This window comes from Camellia sinensis, chromosome 11, assembly GCF_055761805.1.
Source record: "Camellia sinensis isolate YWXY chromosome 11, ASM5576180v1, whole genome shotgun sequence".
NCBI classification, from domain to species: Eukaryota; Viridiplantae; Streptophyta; class Magnoliopsida; order Ericales; family Theaceae; genus Camellia; species Camellia sinensis.
Window position 1 is genome coordinate 156,542,021 of NC_138971.1, and position 20,941 is coordinate 156,562,961.

The 20,941-nt window shown below is 33.3% G+C and overlaps 2 protein-coding genes across 2 annotated transcripts; both read right to left on the reverse strand.

Moving 5' to 3' along the window:
- Window positions 1-12,901: 12,901 nt before the first annotated feature.
- LOC145802797 (uncharacterized) lies at window positions 12,902-15,087 on the reverse strand. Its single transcript, XM_082895589.1, has 4 exons — window positions 14,544-15,087; window positions 14,360-14,436; window positions 14,239-14,307; window positions 12,902-13,456 (listed from the first exon to the last, which is right to left on the reverse strand). Exons 1-4 carry the CDS (start codon window positions 15,085-15,087, stop codon window positions 12,902-12,904), a joined length of 1,245 nt encoding a protein of 414 aa, XP_082751715.1.
- Window positions 15,088-15,961: 874 nt separating this feature from the next.
- On the reverse strand, window positions 15,962-16,758 carry LOC145802798 (uncharacterized). Its single transcript, XM_082895590.1, has 2 exons — window positions 16,113-16,758; window positions 15,962-15,969 (listed from the first exon to the last, which is right to left on the reverse strand). The coding sequence occupies exons 1-2, from the start codon at window positions 16,756-16,758 to the stop codon at window positions 15,962-15,964; spliced, it is 654 nt and encodes a 217-aa protein (XP_082751716.1).
- Window positions 16,759-20,941: the final 4,183 nt, after the last annotated feature.

Here is a 20,941-nt window from a genome sequence, read left to right on the forward strand (position 1 = left end):
GACGAAAAACCAAAAAATTGTCACCGACCCAGAAACATTGGTTGAGTTTGGAGACAAACCCAGATCGACCCAGATCAAGAAATGTGGCAAGTGAAGTGGGTTTTGAGTTTGGACAGCAATGGTGGCTGCACGAACTGTGAAGATGAGAGAGGAAATGGGTTATATACCCCCAAAAAGGCCAAAACCCTCTTTACAGAGCTGATTTAATTTATAATTTATACCTGAATAAAGTACTGTTGAAGTTGAAGTTGAGTCCTTAGAGAAGAGTCAGCAGAAGCACCATTGCTGCGATTGGCATTGTTTCAAAGCTTCCAAGAATGGGTTTTGAGCATGTAGAGAGAGGTTCGATTGAAGGGGTCGCCGGAGCCGAAGAACTTCGCCGGAGAAGAAGCTGTGAAAGCTGTATTGAAGATGGCTGGCGGTGGCTAATATGGCGAATGGGTTTTGAGCAGATTTAGGGATTTCGAAGATTTAGGGATTTCGATCCAAATGATCGAGCGCCAAAAATTGGGGAGAGCGGGGCAAATTTTTGTTATTACTTTTTTGCGACGGTACATTTTACACCGTCGCAAATGATAAAAAATTTGCTAAACCGGTGCTGTTTTGATAATGGTTTTTTTTGCGACGGATATTTGCCGTCGCAAATTGTCCACTATTTGCGACGGCTACCTTTTGCCGTCTCAAAAATTTTATTTTTTGCGACGGTGAAAAACCCCGTCGCTAATACTTCTGTATTATCACACTCCCCGTGTTGGTTTATTACCGACGGTAAACTGCCGTCGCTAAAGCTCTTCATTTGCGACGGTTCAATCTACCGTCGCAAAAAATCATTTTTTACGACGGGAAACAGGCCGTCGCAAAAGGTTCCGTGTTTTATACTCCCTTTTCTTGTAGTGAAATAACATAAAAAAATATGTTATGAATTCAAAATTAAAATTTATATTTTAAGCACACCCATCTGGTGGGTTCACGCCCTAATATATAGTTAAATTAACTGATTGTTTTATTATTATGTTAAATTTCTTTTTTAATCTCGTAGGTTGTTGGGATTAAATGGGTAATTTTAGTGTGGAAATAGAGATTAAAATGAATAATTAATATTTAGTTTGATCTAATTATTTGTTTAACATAATGTTTGATAATCCTTTTAATTGTATTAGTTATGACCCGAGCAACTGAATTTAATTACATATATATCATATGTTTCCTTGGGGGTGTGTATTGTGGTATTTTTTCCTTTCGTCTGTATAAAGTCAAATGAGTTGTCACATTTGAAGTAAAAATAAAGTTTATAATAAAGGGAAACTATATATAGATAAGGGAAGGGAAGGGAAGGGAAAAAAAAAATTATCAATGCATCCCATAATCTTTCATTTATACTCACCACAGACACAGACACAGACACAGACACAGACACATTTACATCCTCATATGTTTGTAATTTTTTTTTTTTTTCCACCTACAAATAGTTTTCCCTATAATATTGAGGGGAAATTACTTATATGTGGAAATACCAAAAAATTATTACAAAATTATGAAAATATTTATAATTTTAATTATTAATGTATATAAAGTTTATTATTATTTTTAATAATTTTTTAAAAAAAATTTACATTGAAATGACATTTCTCCTAATATTTGTTAATTTGTACCGTAGTTTTCTTATAAGATGCGACAATCTCAGCCACTTCTTATTAAGGAGCAGGTGTCGTGTGCAATTTGAATGCCGAATAAAAGTAATGGTTGCTATTAGTCATCACTTTATTTTTTTCCTCTTATACTAGTCTAAATTTTTGACCTATTATTATTTTTTAATATGAATTTTTAGAATTATTTGAAATAATCTAAATAAGTGTATTTTTTTGATTTTTTTTAAAAAATATACAAAAAAAATAGAGAGGTAATATGATTTAAAAAAGAAATTATAAAAAATGACCCCAATTTTAATTCTTCTAATCATTTCACTGTATTCAATTTCTAAAACTCTAAAAAAAAAAAAATTAAAATGCATAATAATACGTAAACATTTTTATAAAAAAAATTAAGTGGTTCCCATACCTGGAGACTTATGAGAGGGATGTCATTGCAGTAGTCGAAGTGGTCGTAGTTGATTTGGGGCCATTCTAAGTCGGACCAAATGAAGTTTTTGATGCTGAGTTTCTAACCGTTTGATGAGAGAATCAACGTGTTCTTCTTCAATTGCCGGTGCCATTGGAAGGCTCTCTTAGCAAATATTGTGAGTGAGCAATGGTTACTGTTAATTACTTGTTATTATCTATATATATATATATATATATAGAGAGAGAGAGAGAGAGAGAGGGAGAGTGAGACGAAGCATTTGCATTGTAAATGGGGATTAAGAAACAACGTTGTTATCAAGCATCTATGTCCTGTTGGCCTGAGTTGTCGATGAAGAGCTGATTGGACAAATTATAAGATTAGTTTTATTTTTTGGGCAAATTTTCCTTTTATCTCCTTATTTCGGTCATGTGCAGTTTATCCTAAATCTGTAAATGAATTGGATTCGGATTGCATTTGTCAAAATTTGAATTTGATCTGGTTAAGACAAACCCAAATTCGTTGCGATGCCATTTAACCCATAGCTATAGATCACCCTAGGATTAGGTCATTTCGTCTAGTAGGAGTAGTAATCTTAGCATGTTAGCAATTTGAATTGAATAACTTTCGACAGTTAGAATGGAGCCTTTCACTAACAGACACAGAGTGCAGATGCAGATTGAACAAGATTCGATCTCGGCATCTATTACTATTATATGCCACTCGCAAGTGTACAAATTCGGTAATCGACAAATCGTGGGAACATCATTAGTATAAGAAGAGGCGGAGAAAACAAAGAGTTGGTGTTATAATAACCAAAAAAGTTAAAATGTTCGAGAAGTTGCTAAAAAAGTTACATTTTTGTGAGTAAAAAAGTTGAGTTGTTTTTTGACTTCAGTCAAAAAGTAATTTTTTTAGCTACATCCCAAACAAGTCCTAAGTGTTTAACTTGAAAGTTTTTTTTACATTTAAACTTAACTTATGCCTCGTTGTAATTCAATATTTTAATTTAAAAGTTAAAAAGTTATTAAAAAAATTAAAAAGTTAACAACTTATATCGAAAGATTAAAGATTTTCTTTTCTCTCTACTTTTTGCACATCTTTTCGTAAAAAATCAAAAAGTCATTCCAAATATATTAATTTTTTTTATCTCATATTTTAGTCAAAAAATTAAAAAGTTACTAAAATAATTTATTCCCAAATGAGGCATTAATTACTTTTTGAGTTGAACTTAAAATAAGCCTTTAACATACTAACATTGTGTTTGGTTGGGAGATTTGGAAAGAGATTTGAAAAGGGAAAAGAAAAAAGAAAATGTAGGTGAAATGTGAATAAAATATATCTACATTTTTACGGGTTGGTTTGGCTTATCCTATATAAGCCAAAAAGTCAAAAAGTTACTCCAAAATTCAAAAAGATATCACTATTCACCAAAAAAAAAATTAAAAATTTAATTTTCTTCAAAATCACTATTCACCGAATTGATGGGTGTGCAGCTGCTGTGTGCGGCAGTGGAGCAAAAAGAAATGATTGGGTGTGGTTTTTACACACATCGTTGTTCATCTCATGGGGGTCATCACGGGTCCCGTTTTGATAATCTAAACCGTTCAATATGTAGAAATCATCGAGCACTATATGTCTGCAAAAAAAATATTGATCGGATATAGATAACTATATGATCAAATCAGTTATGTACAACAAATGGATGGTGTTATAATTAATGATTGAAAAATAAATAAATCTGATCAGATAGCTATCAATATCCGATTAACGTGATTTTATATAGGTACATAGTGTTCGACGAGTTACACACACTAAACGGTTCAGATTATTAAAATGGGATCCGTGATGACCTCCACGGGCCAAACAAAACCGTCTAGTGCTTTGTACAAAAATTAGCCAATAATTTCCAACTCCAATTCACTCCAGGCGGTTGTACGGCTGGGGCCCACCCCTCTCTAATCATCTCTTACACATTTTTTTTATACAATTTTTTAATACACATTTTTTTTATAAAAAGTCAAAAAGTTAACCCAAACCTCCATATTTTTTTCTCAACTTTTTTAGTCTAAAAAGACAAAAAGTACACTTTTTTAGGACACCCCAAACCAGCCCAATTTCACACACCTTTTCCCTTTTCTTTTCTAAATCTCTTCTCAAATTTTTCAACCAAACATAACGTAAGTGGGTGTATGGAGTTGTCTTTTTTGTTTTTTGTTTTTTTCGTCTTTAGTGAATTTTTTTTATAATTTAAAAAAAAAACTTACAATTTTTTGAGTTCTACTTGATTAGACAAATTAGAAAAGTAAAAAATAAAAATCTAGAAAGGCCAAAAAAAAAAAAAAAAAAAAGAAGAAGAAGAAGAAGAAGAAGAAGAAGAAGAAGAAGGCACAAACAAATATATATATATATATACATATATATTTTCCTTTTTAGTTTTTTGAAAACTTTTTCAAATATATATGTATATATATATTACTTTTTATATTTGCCTATACAAGATGGATTTAAAAGTAAAAGATTTTAAAGACAATTTTATTTATTTATTTTTACTTTTTCTTTTTTTAACTATATGCCAAACATCCTTAAGTACAAAAAAAAAAATGATTCATTTTACGACAACAAATACTAGAGAATTATTATTGGTGAAAATATCAAAAAAAAATATATTTTATTGATAAAAAATTACAAAGAAAAATGAGATATAAATAGATCAGGCTGAGGCACGGATATCTCGTTTTTTTTAAGAAGATCAAACCCATTGCGGTAGGAAGAACCTAAATACCGATGCAGCAGTCACAAAACTATGACTTGTCCCCTCCAGGATACAACAGCCCAACCGCTTGCCGTATGGTTCAGGCTAACTATGCACAAGATAGTGAACCCAAAGCTCCACCAAGAAAAACACCCTTCTTTGCTAGTAATCTCTCTTGTATAAAAAATAGTTGGTGTGTTAGTGTAGAAAAGAGTAGATGAGAGGAACTATTTATAAGTCACTAGGACTTACAAAATACATCAAAAAATAATAATGACCATGAACCTAGAGGAAATAGAGAGTCTCCAAATATTAACTCCCTACCAAGTTCAACTCCAATTAATCCCCATTCATGAACAAGTAAGGTTCTGAAAAGCGGTTGCGGTCGCCGTAACGGTGGCGGTGACGCGATTGCAGTTGCGGGGTGTAAAGGTCGTAGCGTAAGGGTTGCAGTAATCGGGACCGTGAATTTTTTTATTTTTCACACAATTTGAAAAAAACTTTCCGATACGCATTTTTTTTTTCCATGAACATATATATTGGGTTTTAAAATAAATATTGATCAATTTTTGTAAATTTTTAAGTATGATCCAATATATTTCATATTTTTAAATCACTATAAACTGAGTTTTTTACATTTTATTTTAATAATTAATGATTTTACATTATACAAAAAATTAATCATTAACTATTATATATAAGATAAACAATGACAAAAGAAAGAGAATAAATAAGAGTCTAAATATATATATATATATATATATATATATATTAATCAATCCAAATAGATAATGACCGCATTTATTATTATTATTATTATTATTATTATTATTATTATTTTCAAACAATATATAGATAGACACATACAAACAAAATGGTTGAGTGATAGCAACTAAATAGAATAGGATAGGTCATACAGTTTCAACAAATCAATAACATGTTCTTCATCTTCTCTCTTTTCTCTCCCTATCTTTTGCTCCTCCATCTTCCCTCTTCTCTCTCTATCCCTCTTCCTCCATTTTTAGCTTTTTTTTTACGTGTTTTTTTTTTCGAAAGAAGCAGTTTGAAACCATTACGTAACGGTGCATAACAGATCGTTACGGCACCTTTACGACCGCTATGGCCGACACACCTGTGAATCTCAATCATACTGCAAAAGCGGTCGTAACGGGTGGCAGTAACCACCACATCCGTTACGTAACGGTGTTACGTAATGGTTGCGTCCGCTTTTTAAAATCTTGTGAACAAAACAAAAGGTCACCAAAATAATGAATCTCCATTCATGAACAAGATGAGATTCATGAAAAAGACAAAAAAAAGATTCATAAATAATATATATATATATATATATATATATAAATAAAAGATATTAAAATGATCCCACACTTATAATTTAAGTTTCCCAATTTATCTATAAATATATGAGAAGTGAGTCTTATTGAATTTATGACAGATAAGAAATTAAAATATAAATATTTATTTTGGGGTCTTTTGAGAAGTAAAAAAAAAAAACTTTTAATTTTTTATTCATTTTGATCAATCACTTCTCACATTTTTTATACACAAAAAAATAAAATAAATTAAAAAAAATCAAAAAATTAACTTTTTATCAACTTTTTAAAACACCACTTTATATCCGATAAACAGGGGAAGGAGTAATTCTTTGAGTGGTTGGGAGTTTCGCGTCACTATCCGATAAACAGGGGAAGGAGTAATTCTTTGAGTGGTTGGGAGTTTCGCGTCACTATCCAAATTGACATTGGGGGTGTTTGGGAACTATGGATAGAGACTTTTTTAGCCTCAAAGTGATAAATAGCTTTTTAGCCTAAAAAAAAAATCAGCCTACCCCATTGATTTAAAAAAATAAATAAAAATAAATAACGGCCGGCAGATCTACACTGCCCGTGACAGTATAAGTATATTTGTAATCATAGGCTAATCCCAAATGAGTAAATAACAATTTTATTCTTTTAGATTAATTTTGAAAAAAGTGAAATTATGGATAAATTTGTCATTTTATTTTGAACATCATTTCAAACGTATTTTTCAATACAACAACTTAAATAAAAATCTAACCCAACTTTTTAAACACAAAAACTAAAATAACCTATTAAAATAATTAAAAAATCAAAAAAAAATTCTAAAATAATCTCTTTCCAAACACCTACATTATGATAATTATAAAAAAATTATAGAGGGCTAGAGCTATGGGGCCCGAGTACCTGATCAGGATAGTATATTCTATTTATTATTATTTATTATTATTATTATTATTATTATTGTTTAGTTTAATAAGGGGGTTTTTGTCCGAAGGTGTACCGCTAGAGAGTCTAGAGAATATGGCCCTGTTTGGTAAGACTTATTTTTAATTTATTTTAATTTTTAGCTTAATTTAAGTTATTTTGATGTGTTTGGTTCAGCTTAACAATACAACTTATAACTTTTTGTAAGTCAAAAATCAACTTATTCTTTGAGTGAGGGAGGAGAAGTTTAATTTATAAGTCAAAAATCAGTTTATATTCACAGTTATAAGTTATAAACTGTTAAGGTATAAGTTATAATCAATTTCTCACAGTTCTACCAAACGGGACCTACGAAGAAGATGATACGGGAAGAGAAAGAGCTAACTACCCTATAGATGATACGAGAAGAGAAAAAGAGAGCTAACTACCCACGACACGAGCTATTGTTTTGGAGAGACAAGCCAGACGCGTAACATCGGGCAGATGGGTGATTATTCTATAGTCTTAAATATAATCATGTCATATATATTTTATGGTAAAAAATCATATATATTTTATGGTAAAAAATATAAAATATTAATTATTTATATTAAATTATTAAAAAATATAAATAAATATAATTAATAATAATTAGTAAAAAAATATGATATTACGAGATTATTGTACAATTTTTTCAGACAGACACGTGGTTGTTAATTGTCAAAAATTCAGAATGATCTGTTGACAATATTTTATTTCGAAATATTAATTAATTACGTTATTTTGTATAGAATAATACTATATATATTAATTAATGTATTAATTAATATATCAATTAATAATATAATATAATTTAAATTTTTTTTAATATTTATAATGTAACTAATAAATATGTTTAATAATAATATTATAACTAACATTAATATATTAATGGATACATATAATACTAGCGTGTGTATGGCTTTACCTTCCGGTGATTGTTCTTTATTGGTGTGATTGTTCTTTATCAATGAAGACGCGCTTTTGAACATTTTTTTTGTCGTTTTTTTCTTTTTGAACAACGCGCTTTTGAACTTTGGGAACAACAAGGATCCCAGTTCTTTCAATATTTTTTTAATTACAGTTTTACCCTTTTGTCATTGTATGTTTTTTTATTGGGTAAATTACATTTACCTCCCCTGAGGTTTCTGACAAATACAGGGACCTCCCCTGTAGTTTGAATAATTACAGTAACCTCTCCTACTTTACCTGACAATATCAAAATTCCCCCCTGCCGTCAAAAGTCACTAAACGGTGTTACTTTTTCCTTAGAAAATTATCTTATTGCCCTTCCCTTGAAAATATTAAAAAATGTTTTTGGATTGGAGGATAGGTTTGGAGTGTTTGGAACAGTATTTTTTGATTTATTTTTTTAAAACATTAAAAAATGTTTTTAAAAAAAATATTTTTTATTTTAAATATGTAATTTTTATTTAAATATTTTATTTTATTTTGTAAATATTTTAATATTTTAGTTTTAATATTTTAAACTCAAAACACAATTTCACACTCAAATCGTAACCAAACACATAACTCAAAACTCAATTCAAAAATTATTTTCAAACCTCATAACCAAACATATAACTTGACACTCCATACTATTTTCAAAACTCTACATTCAAATCGTAACCAAACGCATAACAAAAAAATAAAATATTTATAAATATATTTATAAAATAAAATAAATATATTTTCAAAACTCATAACTCAAAATACGCTTCTACACTCAAATCATGATTTTAAAAATAATTTAAAAAAATAAAATAAACTTTTTTTGAATTTTTTTTTCTTTTAAAATAGAGTTTTTGAAAAAGTTTGGTTTTGGGTTTTGGAAAGAGTTTTGAGTTTTGAAAAAAGTTTTGAATTGAGTTTTAAGTTTGTGTTTGGTTATGAGTTTTGAAAATAATTTTTAAATTGAGTTTTGAATAATAAAAACATGTTCCGATTTTTTTTTTTTTAGAAACATGTTTGGTTCTCTTTTAGAATCACAATTCCAATTACAAATACAAATTTTCAAAAAAAATTTCAAAACTCATAGTGTTAACCAAATACACAATTCCAATTAGAAATTTTCAAAAATCTTTTCAAAACTCATAGAATCACAATTCAATTACAAATAATTTCTTGAATTTATTTTTTTAGGGTAAATATTTTATATTTTAAATATTTATTTATTTATTTTAATGTGCATTATATTTCATACATCTATGTGTTGTATTTTTTTAATATTTTAAATATATTTTTTAAATATTAAAAAATTTTAAAATTTTTATTTTTATTTTAAATATATAGTTTTATTTTAAATATTTTATTTTATTTTATAAATATATTTATAAATATTTTATTTTTTTGTTTTGCGTTTGGTTACGATTTGAATGTAGAGTTTTGAAAATAGTGTGGAGTGTCGAGTTATGTGTTTGGTTATGAGGTTTGAAAATAATTTTTGAATTGAGTTTTGAGTTATGTGTTTGGTTACGATTTGAGTGTGAAATTGTGTTTTGAGTTTAAAATATTAAAATATTTACAAAATAAAATAAAATATTTAAATAAAAATTACATATTTAAAATAAAAAATAATTTTTTTAAAAACATTTTTTAATATTTTAAAAAAATAAATCAAAAAATACTGTTTCAAACACTCCAAACCTATCTTCCAACCCAAAAACATTTTTTAATATTTTCAAGGGAAGGGCAATAAGGTAATTTTCTAAGGAAAAAGTAACACCGTTTAGTAATTTTTGACGGCAGGGGGGAATTTTGATATTGTCAGGTAAAGCAGGGGAGGTTACTGTAATTATTCAAACCACAGGGGAGGTCCCTGTATTTGTCAGAAACTTCAGGGGAGGCAAATGTAATTTACCCTTTTTTATTTCAATTTTAAAATGTTATACCTTCAGGCCCCGTTTGTTTTGGGCTATAGAGAGGGTATTGGGACTAGTAATACCAAGGTATTACTAAAGCCCCCGTTTGTTTGCAGAGAAAGCCTTGGGACTATTAGTCCCTTGGTATTGCTAATACCCTTGAAGGGGGATTGGTAAGGAGGAGGTAGAGATGGTATTAGAAAATAGTGAGGGGATTAGAAATTTTTTTATTTTTTATATATTGGAATTTTTTTTTTTCAATATAATGTTTAATTTTTTATATTTTTTTATTTGTTTTATTATTTTATATAAAAATAATTTAATAATTCCTCACTATCAATCCCCTCACTATCAATCCCCTCACTAACAATTCCCTCACTATTAATCCCCTCCATTCTATCTCCCAAAACAAACGGGGCGTTCTAAACATCAGTTTTTCAAAAAAATTATATTTTCAAATTTTTCTTGCTGAGATTTTTCAAATAAGAACTACACTGAATACGAAATTCCAGAAGAAAAAAAAGAAAAAACTAAAATTTCAAGGCTCGTGTAACAGTTAAATCTAATTGTTTGGAATGACTCTTTTAAATCCTAATTTTAATTCTATTGATCAATATAATTTCACACAATTTAATACTTTCATACTGGTTAACTTTACTTCGGGAATTAAATAAGTATTTTCTAATATGAAAATGATGATTTTATCAATATTATTTATATCTATCTATATTATTATTAAAAGTGAACACCTCACTGGGTGTTTATGAATTTTCTTCTTTCTTTTTGTCAAGTGACTTTTTCTTTTTGCGCCAAATGTCAATCTCTCCATCGGAAAGGAAAAAAATAAAAAATAATACATAAATTTCTTTCTCTCCTTCTGTCAAGTAGTCTTTTCCTTTTGCACAAAGTGTCAATTTTACAATTCAAAAAGAAAAAAATAAAAAAAAATAATAATTAAAAGAAAGACACAAGACTTGAACCTAAAGCAATTCACTAAACTTACTAAAAGACACTTTTATCACTTCAATAACATAAAAAATATATTATGAATTCAAAATTAAAATTTATATGGATGGATTCACACCCTAGTACATAGTTAAATTAACTGATTGTTTTATTATTATGTTAAATTTCTTTTTTAATCTCGTAGGTTGTTGGGATTAAATGTGTAATTTTCGTGTGGAAATAGTGATTAAAATGAATAATCAACATTAGTTAGATCTAATTATTTGTTCAACATAATGTTTTATCATCCTTTTAATTGAATTATTTATGACCCAAGCACCTGAATTTGTAATTACATATCATATATTTCTTTGGGGGTGTGTATTGCTGTAATATCCCCTTGTCTAAAAAGTCAAATGAGTTGTCACATTTGAAGTAAAAATAAAGTTTATAATAATGGGGAACTATATGCAAACGCATCCCACAGTCTTTCATTATATTTCACTATAGACACTTTGCATTTTTATGTGTTTGTAATTTTTTTTCTTTTTCTTCTCTTTACATGTAATTTTTCCTATAATATTTAGGAGAAATTTCTTATATGTGGAAGTACCAAAAAATTATTACAAAATTATGAAAATATTTATAATTTTAATTATCAATGTGTATAAAGTTTACTATTTTTTTAAAAAAAATTTATATTGAATTGAAATTTCTCCTAATATTTATTAATTTGTACCGTAGTTTTCTTGTGAGATGCGACAATCTCGTCCACTAAGATCCTGGTTAAGGAGCAGGTGTCGTGTGCAATTTGAACGACGAATAAAAGTAGGTGTTGCTATTAGTCGTCATTTTTTCTTTCCCCTTATACTAGTCTAAAATTTTGACCTATTATTATTTTTGAATTTGAATCTTCCGAATTGTTTAGAATGATTTAAATAAATATATTTCTTATTTTTTTAATAAAAAATATATAAAAAATAGAAAGATGATATAACTTAAAAAATATAAAAGATAAATAAATATATTTTTTTAATGCACCCTAAACAACCTCTTAATATCAACTCTCCTCTCATGTTTAACCTATGAAACTTTTGAAATCCTCATTCCTTTCTTACTCCTCCTTATCTGATCCTTTTGGCCCGATTTGTTTGCAAATATGGACGATAAGATTAGATTAATAGTGAGCAAGGACTTACAATCATTGTGTTTGTTTTGGAAATCTGCCAATGGCTTCCACTCTTTCGTCTCACTTTCTCACTAACCCTCTATTCTATCTCCTCCATCCACTCATTTCCCTACAGCCCCCTCACGAAGAGAGAGAGAGAGAGAGAGAGAGAGAAGAAATGGGATAGTAACAACATATATGGTTGTGGTGGTAGAAGATGGTTGAGATGATGAGAGAGATTACAGTGGTAGAGGACAGATGTGAAAGAGGTGGTAGTGTTTACGATTTGGCCTATACTGCTTATCCTTATCCAACATTTCTCATTCTTTCACAATCTTTCTCCATCCTCTTTCGATCTCACGATCCAATCACCACCCTTAGCCCTTCCTAACTTTTATTGTAACTCTTCCATTGCAATAGTTGCCTTACTCTTGTGGCCAACCACTCATCCACTTTAATGAATTCTTTCTTTCTCTTCACATTTTTGTGATTTTTCTCTCTTTTTAAGCTTGTGATTCTCTATCTCTCTTGCTCTACTGGGGGTGAGGAAAGATTGGGGGTGGTGGCTAGTGGTTAAGTTTTGAGAGGGCAAGGTTTATTTTGGTATTATTTTTTTTTGATTCATACGAAGATTAAAACAAAGAGAAGTTTGCTGCTACATTCCTGGGATACATCAATCACTACGAGAGCTAACAATGCTCATATCAGTAATAAAAAAAAAAAAATAGAATGGAGCTTGGAGGGTCCTCTAGAAAGATAGTATGATCATGTTGGTTTACATCTAGGTGGGCTAGAGCATCAGCACTCTAATTAGCTTCTCTAGGGATGACTTTGATTGTGCATTGGCAGTGCCTTAGAAGGAAGTTAGCATCTTAATGAGTGCTCGATAGGGAGAATTTGCTGCAGGTCCATCTCGAATCAGCTCCATAGCTGTCTGTGAGTCTGTCTCAACTTCAATGTTGGTCAATCCCTTCTCCATGATAATGGTTAACCCTCTGTAAATGCCCCACAATTCGGCTTCCAAGCTTGTGCAATTGCCTAAATAGCCGAAGTATCCCCACACCCAGGTTCCAACTTCATCTCTGAGCAGCCCTCCAAACCTGGACTGGCCTGGGTCTCCTTTGGAGCTTCCATCCGTGTTTAGTTTGAGTTTACCTGCAAAAGGACAAGACCACATCATTAAATTGGGATCTCTGAAATATGGGTTCAAGATGGCTTGGAATGCCTCTTGAGATTCCATAGCTTGTGCAAAAATGGATTTAACAGTAATATGGATAAGTGGGGATAGATTATCAAACACTTCCTTGTTCCTCCCTTTCCAAATGTTCCAGAGTGCTGTCAAGAATATAGTAGGCCACTGAATATTGTGCACCTGAACCTTACTTCTCATATTGACTTTGATCCAATCCTGCAAAGGAATGTTGTTACTATGCTACCACCAGTCAAAATTTTGAAGGTTAATCCATATTGCCTTTGCTTTAGTGTAGCCCCGAAGTAAGTGGTGCATGTCTTCTCTACCAGTTTGGCACCTGGGGCAGATCTCAGAGTTTGAAAGATGTCTGATGAGCCTCATATGGTTGGTTAGAAGCCTCTCATGCATAACAAGCCAGAGAAAGGTTTTGATCTTGTGGGGGGCCTTTATTTTCCAAATCCACTGCCAATTCACTTCCTCACTGTCTTCATTCAAAATAGCTTTGTAGGCTGCTGCTGTTGAGTAATGTCCACTAAGTGAACCTTTCCAATGAGGGGTGTCACTAAAAGTCACATACCTTGGTCTATACATACTGAGAATTTCCTCTTTCACTGGTTGGAAGAGAAGTTCTTGAATTGAGGTTAAGTCCCATTGTCCTTCTTCATTAATTATAGAACTAACTTTGGTTGAGTTATCAATGTGGGCCCCTGGGTGAGTGACACACAGTGGTTGGTTACCACACCACCAATCAATCCATAAGGCTATGCTCTCCCCTGTACCAACATTCCATTTTATATTTCTACTTAGGGCCTCCGTGTTCCAGATAATGCTTTTCCAAGTGTGTGATGCTCTTCTCTAGGTGGGCCAGTTAGAGATTGAATGGTCCTTGAGATATTTAGCTTTTAGAATTTTGCACCAAAGCTTATCAGAGTTAATAATCAAATTCCATCCCAGCTTAGAGATGAGTGCTGAATTCTGGCCTCTAGCTTGTCTTATACCAAGGCCCCCATTTCTCTTAGATTTGCAAACATGTTGCCAATTAACAAGATGAACTTTCTTCCTATCCTCTGTATTACCACAAAAAAAATTTCTATTAAGTTTATCAATTTGGTCACAGACCCTTCTTGGAATTTCCATGGTTTGCATGAGATGATTAGGCATGGAAGAGGTGACAACCTTGACTAGGGTAGCTTTGCCTGCAAGGGATAAAGTTTGGCTTTCCAACCAGAGAGTTTTTTGGCCATTCTGTCAAGAATGTCTTGTATATGATTTTTGCTAACTCTGTTATGAAGGAGAGGAGTACCCAGGTATTTTCCTAGGTCAGTAGTGATAGAAATGCCACACATATTGCTGAGAGGGAGAGCTTCTCTTCTAGGGATATTGGGGGAAATGTACATTTTGGATTTATGCAAATTAATTCTTTGACCAGACATGTCACAAAACTCAGATAGAACTTCCATAATGCAATTGCAGTTACCTCTATTAGCTTTAGCAAAGAGAATCAAACCATCTGCAAAAAATAGGTGGGAAATGGGAGGGCTGTTATTGGAAGCTTTGAGGCCCTTCCATTTTCTACTTTTAGTTTTGATACAAATCATATTGGAGAGATTTTCCATGCAGATGACAAACAAATAAGGGGAGAGAGGATCCCCTTGTCTGAGACCTCTCCCCACACTGATGCTAGGTAAGATTTCTCTATTCCAAACTATGGCAGAATTAACAGAAGTCACACAGTTCATGATGAGAGTGATCCAGTTAGGAGTATGCTTGAATTCTTTAAGAGTATGGTGTATGAAATCCGAGGAAATTCGGTCGTAGGCTTTCTCAAGGTCAATTTTGAGGATCATACCGCCAAGCTTACCTTTTTTACATCTAAGTGTATGAAGGATTTCTTGGGTTATGATAATATTATCAATGGTGATTCTGCCAGGGATAAAGCTACACTGGTTGGGGCTGATAAGGTCAGGAATGAGAGGTCTGAACCTGTTGACAATGATTTTGGCGATGGATTTATAGATGACATTGCAGAGACGAATGGGTCTAAATTGTTTTAAAGACTCGGGATTATCCAACTTGGGTATAAGGGTGATGAGGGTTTCATTGATTTCTTTAGGGACATTTTTATAATGGAAGCATTCTTGGATAAAATGGCAAACAAAGGTTCTAATAGTGTTCCAGTGTTTATGGTAGAAGACAGCTTGGAGACCATCTTTTCCCGGGGCTTTGAAAGCTTTAATGTTTTTTATGGCTGTCCATATTTCAGAGTTAGACACAGGGGCAAGGAGAGGATTATTATCTTCAGAGGTGAAGCAGGTTCTAGCAATGTTAATCCATTTATCCACAAGGTGAGAAGCCTCGTATTAGAAAAGCTTACTAAAACCATCCAAGATATGGCTTTTGAGGTCATTAGTATTTGAGATCCAATTACCATTGTCGTCTTTTAGCACATGAATTTTAAGCTTTCTGCGCTTGGTGAGGGTAGATATGTGGAAGAACCTAGTGTTATTGTCTCCCATGGTGAGCCATTTGTTCCTGGATTTTTGGACCCAAAGAAGCTCTTCCTAGAAAAGGGTCGAATTAAATTGTTTGATGAGGTCTTTCTCCAGGATATGCAGGTTGTGAGAAAAGCCCTGGGCTTAAGCATTTTGGATGCCTTCTATACGGGCCAAAAGAGAACTTTTATGTTTAAATATGTTACCAAAGACTTCTCTGTTCCAGATTTTAATATTCTGAGTAAAATTATCAATGGCTTTAAGGAGTTTAAAATCTTTATTTAACCAAGAAGTATGAACAACCTCAGGGAAGTTAGGGTGGCAGAGCCAGGCCGCTTCAAATCTAAAAGGTCTATTCTGAGGGTTAGAGGGATGCATACCTTGAGTGTATACCACCAGTGGAGAGTGATTCGAGTAGGTTCGTGGGAGAGTCCTCACAGTTCCTTCAGGAAAGAGGGCTCGCCATTGATCATTGCTCATTGCTCGATCCAACCTTTCCATAGAATTAGCCAGGCCTTGACGGTTGTTTGTCCATGTGAGACGGGGACCAACACTTCCTAGATCAATGAGATTGCAATTGTTGATCCTATCCATAAACCTCTGGGTTCTGTTTTCATTATAGGTACGTGAGAAGCTCCTCCTCTCACTTTGGTTAGTGTAGTCATTGAAATCTCCAGCTATCAGCCAAGGTTTGTCTAAGTTCCTCGCTGTGTCTTCTAGCTCCTCCCAGAGTGCCTCCCTCAGAGAGGGGTTTGGGCTGGCATAAACCACGTTAAAGACCCATTCCTCATAGTCTTCTTTATGAATTGTAGCTTGTATGTACTGGTTAGAGACAGCGGAAGCACGAACATTAACTTGGTCAGTATCCCAGATTAACCAAATTCCACCTGAACGTCCCACGGGATCAACAATGGTAGCTGCTGAGAAACCCATGTTGCTGAAAAGATTTCCTATGGAGCTATACGTAACTTTCGTTTCCAAAAGAACAAGGATCCCAGGTTTGTGGGTTTGAAGGAGTTCACGCATATTGCGTCGAAAGGTATTATTACCAGCCCCGCGGCAGTTCCAAATCAAGATTTTGAGCGAATCCATTGAGGGAAATGAGGGTAGGGGATCGACTGTAAGACTTGGTAGGATGCTACGTATCCTACGATGATCCTGGTCGGCTAACCGCATGGACGTCATTTATAAGGAGTGGAGTGGAGGAATGGTTGTGTTGCTCCACCCTGGCTCGATTCTCAGTCTTATTTGCTCTATCCACTAGATTGTGTCTACTCAGTGAATTGTTTCTGTCCCTGTCTCTAACAACAGCCTCAATGTGTTACCTTCCATCTTGTGGATTGTTACATCCGGGTGGTTCATCTCCTCTTCCATATTTGAGATCTGGATTAGGAGGTTTCCTAGCTCTTGCTTTCCCTTCTCTGAGAGATATGGTCTGGTTTAAAGAAAGTGGATTGGATGGGAGAGAGTTAGAGGGGGCTTCAGTTATCACTTCCATTGAGATTTCTGGAGATATGCTAACAGATTCCTTGGGAATAGGCGGTACAGGCTCTAGTATAGGAGTGGAATCTTTCTTTATGTTGTCTTTATCATTATGGACTATTGAGCTCAAAAATGGATTTGCACGTGGGTTGGATGATGTATGTAGTACTGGGAGGGATGGGGATTGCCCTAGGCTTTCAGATTGGTTGGGTTTCTAGGTGTGGTTAGTCCTATGGTTAACTATGGAACTCTCTTGCCCAGAAGGGGTCATAGCATGAAATGATGAGGAGGCCTCCTTTTCAAGGCCCAATCTGTTGGTTTTTTTACCTCTGCCAGAGCCCTCCTCCTAATAACCAGAGCTGCCCTGTTCAGCAAATCTATTAGAATTTGGGCTAGGTCCATTGTTCTGGGCCTTCCGAGTGGGTGTGGGTCTTCGAATTTTTTTGGTAACTAACATCCACGGCCCAAAATTAGCATCACTTCCCTCTGAACATTGCCGACTGTCATTTATCTACAATTGTACCATTGAGGGGTTTTCTGAAACGGCTAGTCCATCAACCGCCGGCGACGAGCTTGTGGTTTAAGGCACCTGTGAAGATTAGTTTGCTGCTTTGAATCGGCATAACTCCCTTCGATGATCCACCCTGCCACAGAAGAAACAAAATGAGTGAATAGATTCATATTCAATGTTATAGCTTTTCTTACCTAAAAGAAATCTGGGGCAGAGGGGTTTGTTCAGGTCCATTTCAATGCAAACTCTGGCGTATTTGCCTCTGGTAGCCATGGCCGTTGTAAGGTCAATCTTGAGTGGTTTCCCGATCTGTTTAGCAATGGTATATAGGACCTTTTCTTGGAAATACTCAATTGGAAGCTCCGAAAACCTTACCCATACAGCGGTAGTGGTTTCAAATGCTTCCAATGCCTTGAAGTCAGGCTCTCATTTCCGAATTGTAAGGTAATGGTCCGTGATGACCCATGGACCTCCCGTGTATACATGGTTGCAGTCATCCTGGGAAGAGAACTTAAACAAAAAATAGTTATTTCCTAAATCTATAGCATCAAAGTCCTCTTGGATTGCCCACAGGTTCTTCACTCTGTTGCAGAGCATCCGGTATCCTATACTTTTACCAAGAAGCTGAACAATATGGGTATTGGTCCATGGTTTCCTGATCTGCTGTAGGAGTTTCTTGAGGAGAGAGATTTTTGGTATACTACAGGGCTCCGTGGGGTGATCATCATTAAGGATGTTGGTATCTCCGTCCTCGTCTTCCCCTTCATCATTAGAGAAAAGGGTATCTACGGCATCATCAAAATAAAAATCGCTGCTCTTGGGAAGTGCGAGGGCTTCTTTGAACGATTTCGCCTTGGGAGGGTCAGTTGCGGTATCTCTCGAATGGGAGGGGAGCTTCGAAGTGGCCTCTGCTGGGTTAAGGGGGTTAGGAAGCGATGTGCTTTTAGCAGTGATCTCCATATCCTGTTCCCCCATGGATTCCTTGCTTTTAATCTTTTTCGTACTTCGGATTTGAGATGTCGTGATTGGGCCGCCGGCACTAGCAGAGGGAGAACTCATAGAGAGAGAGAGAAGTCAAGCAAACATTTGGACAATATTCTTCTAACCATTTATTTTGGTATTATGTGTCCAACGAATTTGGTAAGAGTCCGACGAAATTATATGAGTACTACTAGCAACATTTTAATTTTTTTTAAAGCATATATTTATGCAACAAATAATGTAAAAATAGGAAAATTTTATGATACACACATATTTAGTCTTTAGTTATGACCTATTGGAATGTTAATTATGATTTGGTTATACACATTGTGCTAGTTATGACTCGTTATGATATTAATTATAATATTATTTTGATTAGTTATAACAAAAGTTTTTTGTTATACCTTCTTATGTCGTGCTTGGTTACGATTAAGTTTTTTTATATTTTAAATTATGACTTATAAAAGATTCAGTTATGATATTTGTAATAATTAACTTCACAAATATCACAACTTGCATGGTAAAGTGACACTTACCAATCAGTCCTATTAACTAGACTTATTTATCTACAGTTCCTAACTAAAAAATCTATCACTATAAATTTATTCATAAAAATAAGAGGATTTGATAAAATTTTTATTTGATAAATTTATTAATATAACTTAATAAGTAATAAGTTCCAAAAGTATGAATTATTGATAATTTACCTAATAATATTGGAGCCATTTGTAGACACCCCATTTTTTACCGCTCTTAAGCCTTGGGTGCCACTGATTTGATCACCCAATGATGAATGTACACGCTTGTCAAATGCTCGATTCTCTCAACAAGAAATCTCAGTTTTGAACCTACAAATCTTGTGCCTTGTTTTTGGACCAAAACAGTAGTTTTTCAAGCTTGACCATCCAGGGACCTGCAGCTCCATTAGTGGCCTGCTATTAGTGGTTGGCCGCCCACTTTTAGTGGCCTGCCGCCCACTTGTGTAAAAATTCAGGTCTTTTTGCCAACTGTGCCAACTGTCTTCACAGGTGCATGCACTGCACTAACTGTGTCTGTATAGATATTTCTGAGACAGTTTCATATATTTCTATATATAGATGACTCCCTCTTATAATTTTAAGGTTAGAAAATTTTGAGGAGCAAAAAGTTTGGAAAATATTTCTCTCTCTCTCTCTCCTACAACTTGTATAACCTTTGCCTAGAACTCTAAACCAAATCTTGAGGGTTCTTTGCTGAGGTGTTTTAAGCTTACATTTTAGCTTTTGAGGGTGAGGAATTAGTGATTTGTAATTCAAAAGATCATTCCTCTTCAAGAGGTGTACATGCTAATTCTTTTGTGCCATCTCTTTTCTATCTTTTCTTGCTATTTTTGAGCTATTTTTCACTTGTATTTTTGAACTGAAACTTGCGGTTTAAAGCCATTAAGGTAGAGGGGTTGACCACTCTTTTTTGAACCTTGCTTTCTAGACTTTTACCCTTGTGTTTCCCACATTTTCATCAATTTTTTTTTGGAGCTTTTTACCACTAATTTTCAGGGGATTTCAGAGGCTAAAAATTATGTTTTGAAGTCCAAAAAATGGAGGGGGTAGCCTTCCCTCCTTGTGCTTGTTTATTAACTCAATTGCTTCTTTTTGTTAGCTTACTTTTTTTGCTGTTTTTACCTTGATTCCAGCACTGTTTTGAGCTAACTTAGGACTATTTTTATGTGTTAGTTTCATTTATGCTTTGTATAGTATGCTTCTAGTGTAATAGTCCTTATAGGTTTGGTGTTTTAGGCATTAGACACCAACCTATTTGAGTTGATGGCATTTATTTCAAGCTTTCCATAGTTGTGATCATCTCTAAACGTCTCTGTAATCTCCCTCTTTTCTTAGCATTTTTTTTTTGTTTTGAGAGTTGCTCAAAAAGAGTGTTGTTTAAGCTTGAGGGGTGAAATTGTACTTAATGGTTTAATCCCTTTGGAGGTTCATTACCAACGGCATGATCTCCTTCTTATGCCTAAAACAACACTTGGTTTGACACTTCCCTCCATTAGTGGACTTGATGCTCATTTTGGACTTAATTGACTAATGAATGGAAAGGTAATTAAAAGATGTGTTAAATTGAAATAAAATGAAGCAAGAGAATAAAATCAACTTGAGTTCAATCGGACGTTAATTGAACCCTTGAGTCTTGAGTCGTTTCATATTTGTTAGTGATAAAAATGGTTCAAGAGTCAATGTCAATCGTTTCCCT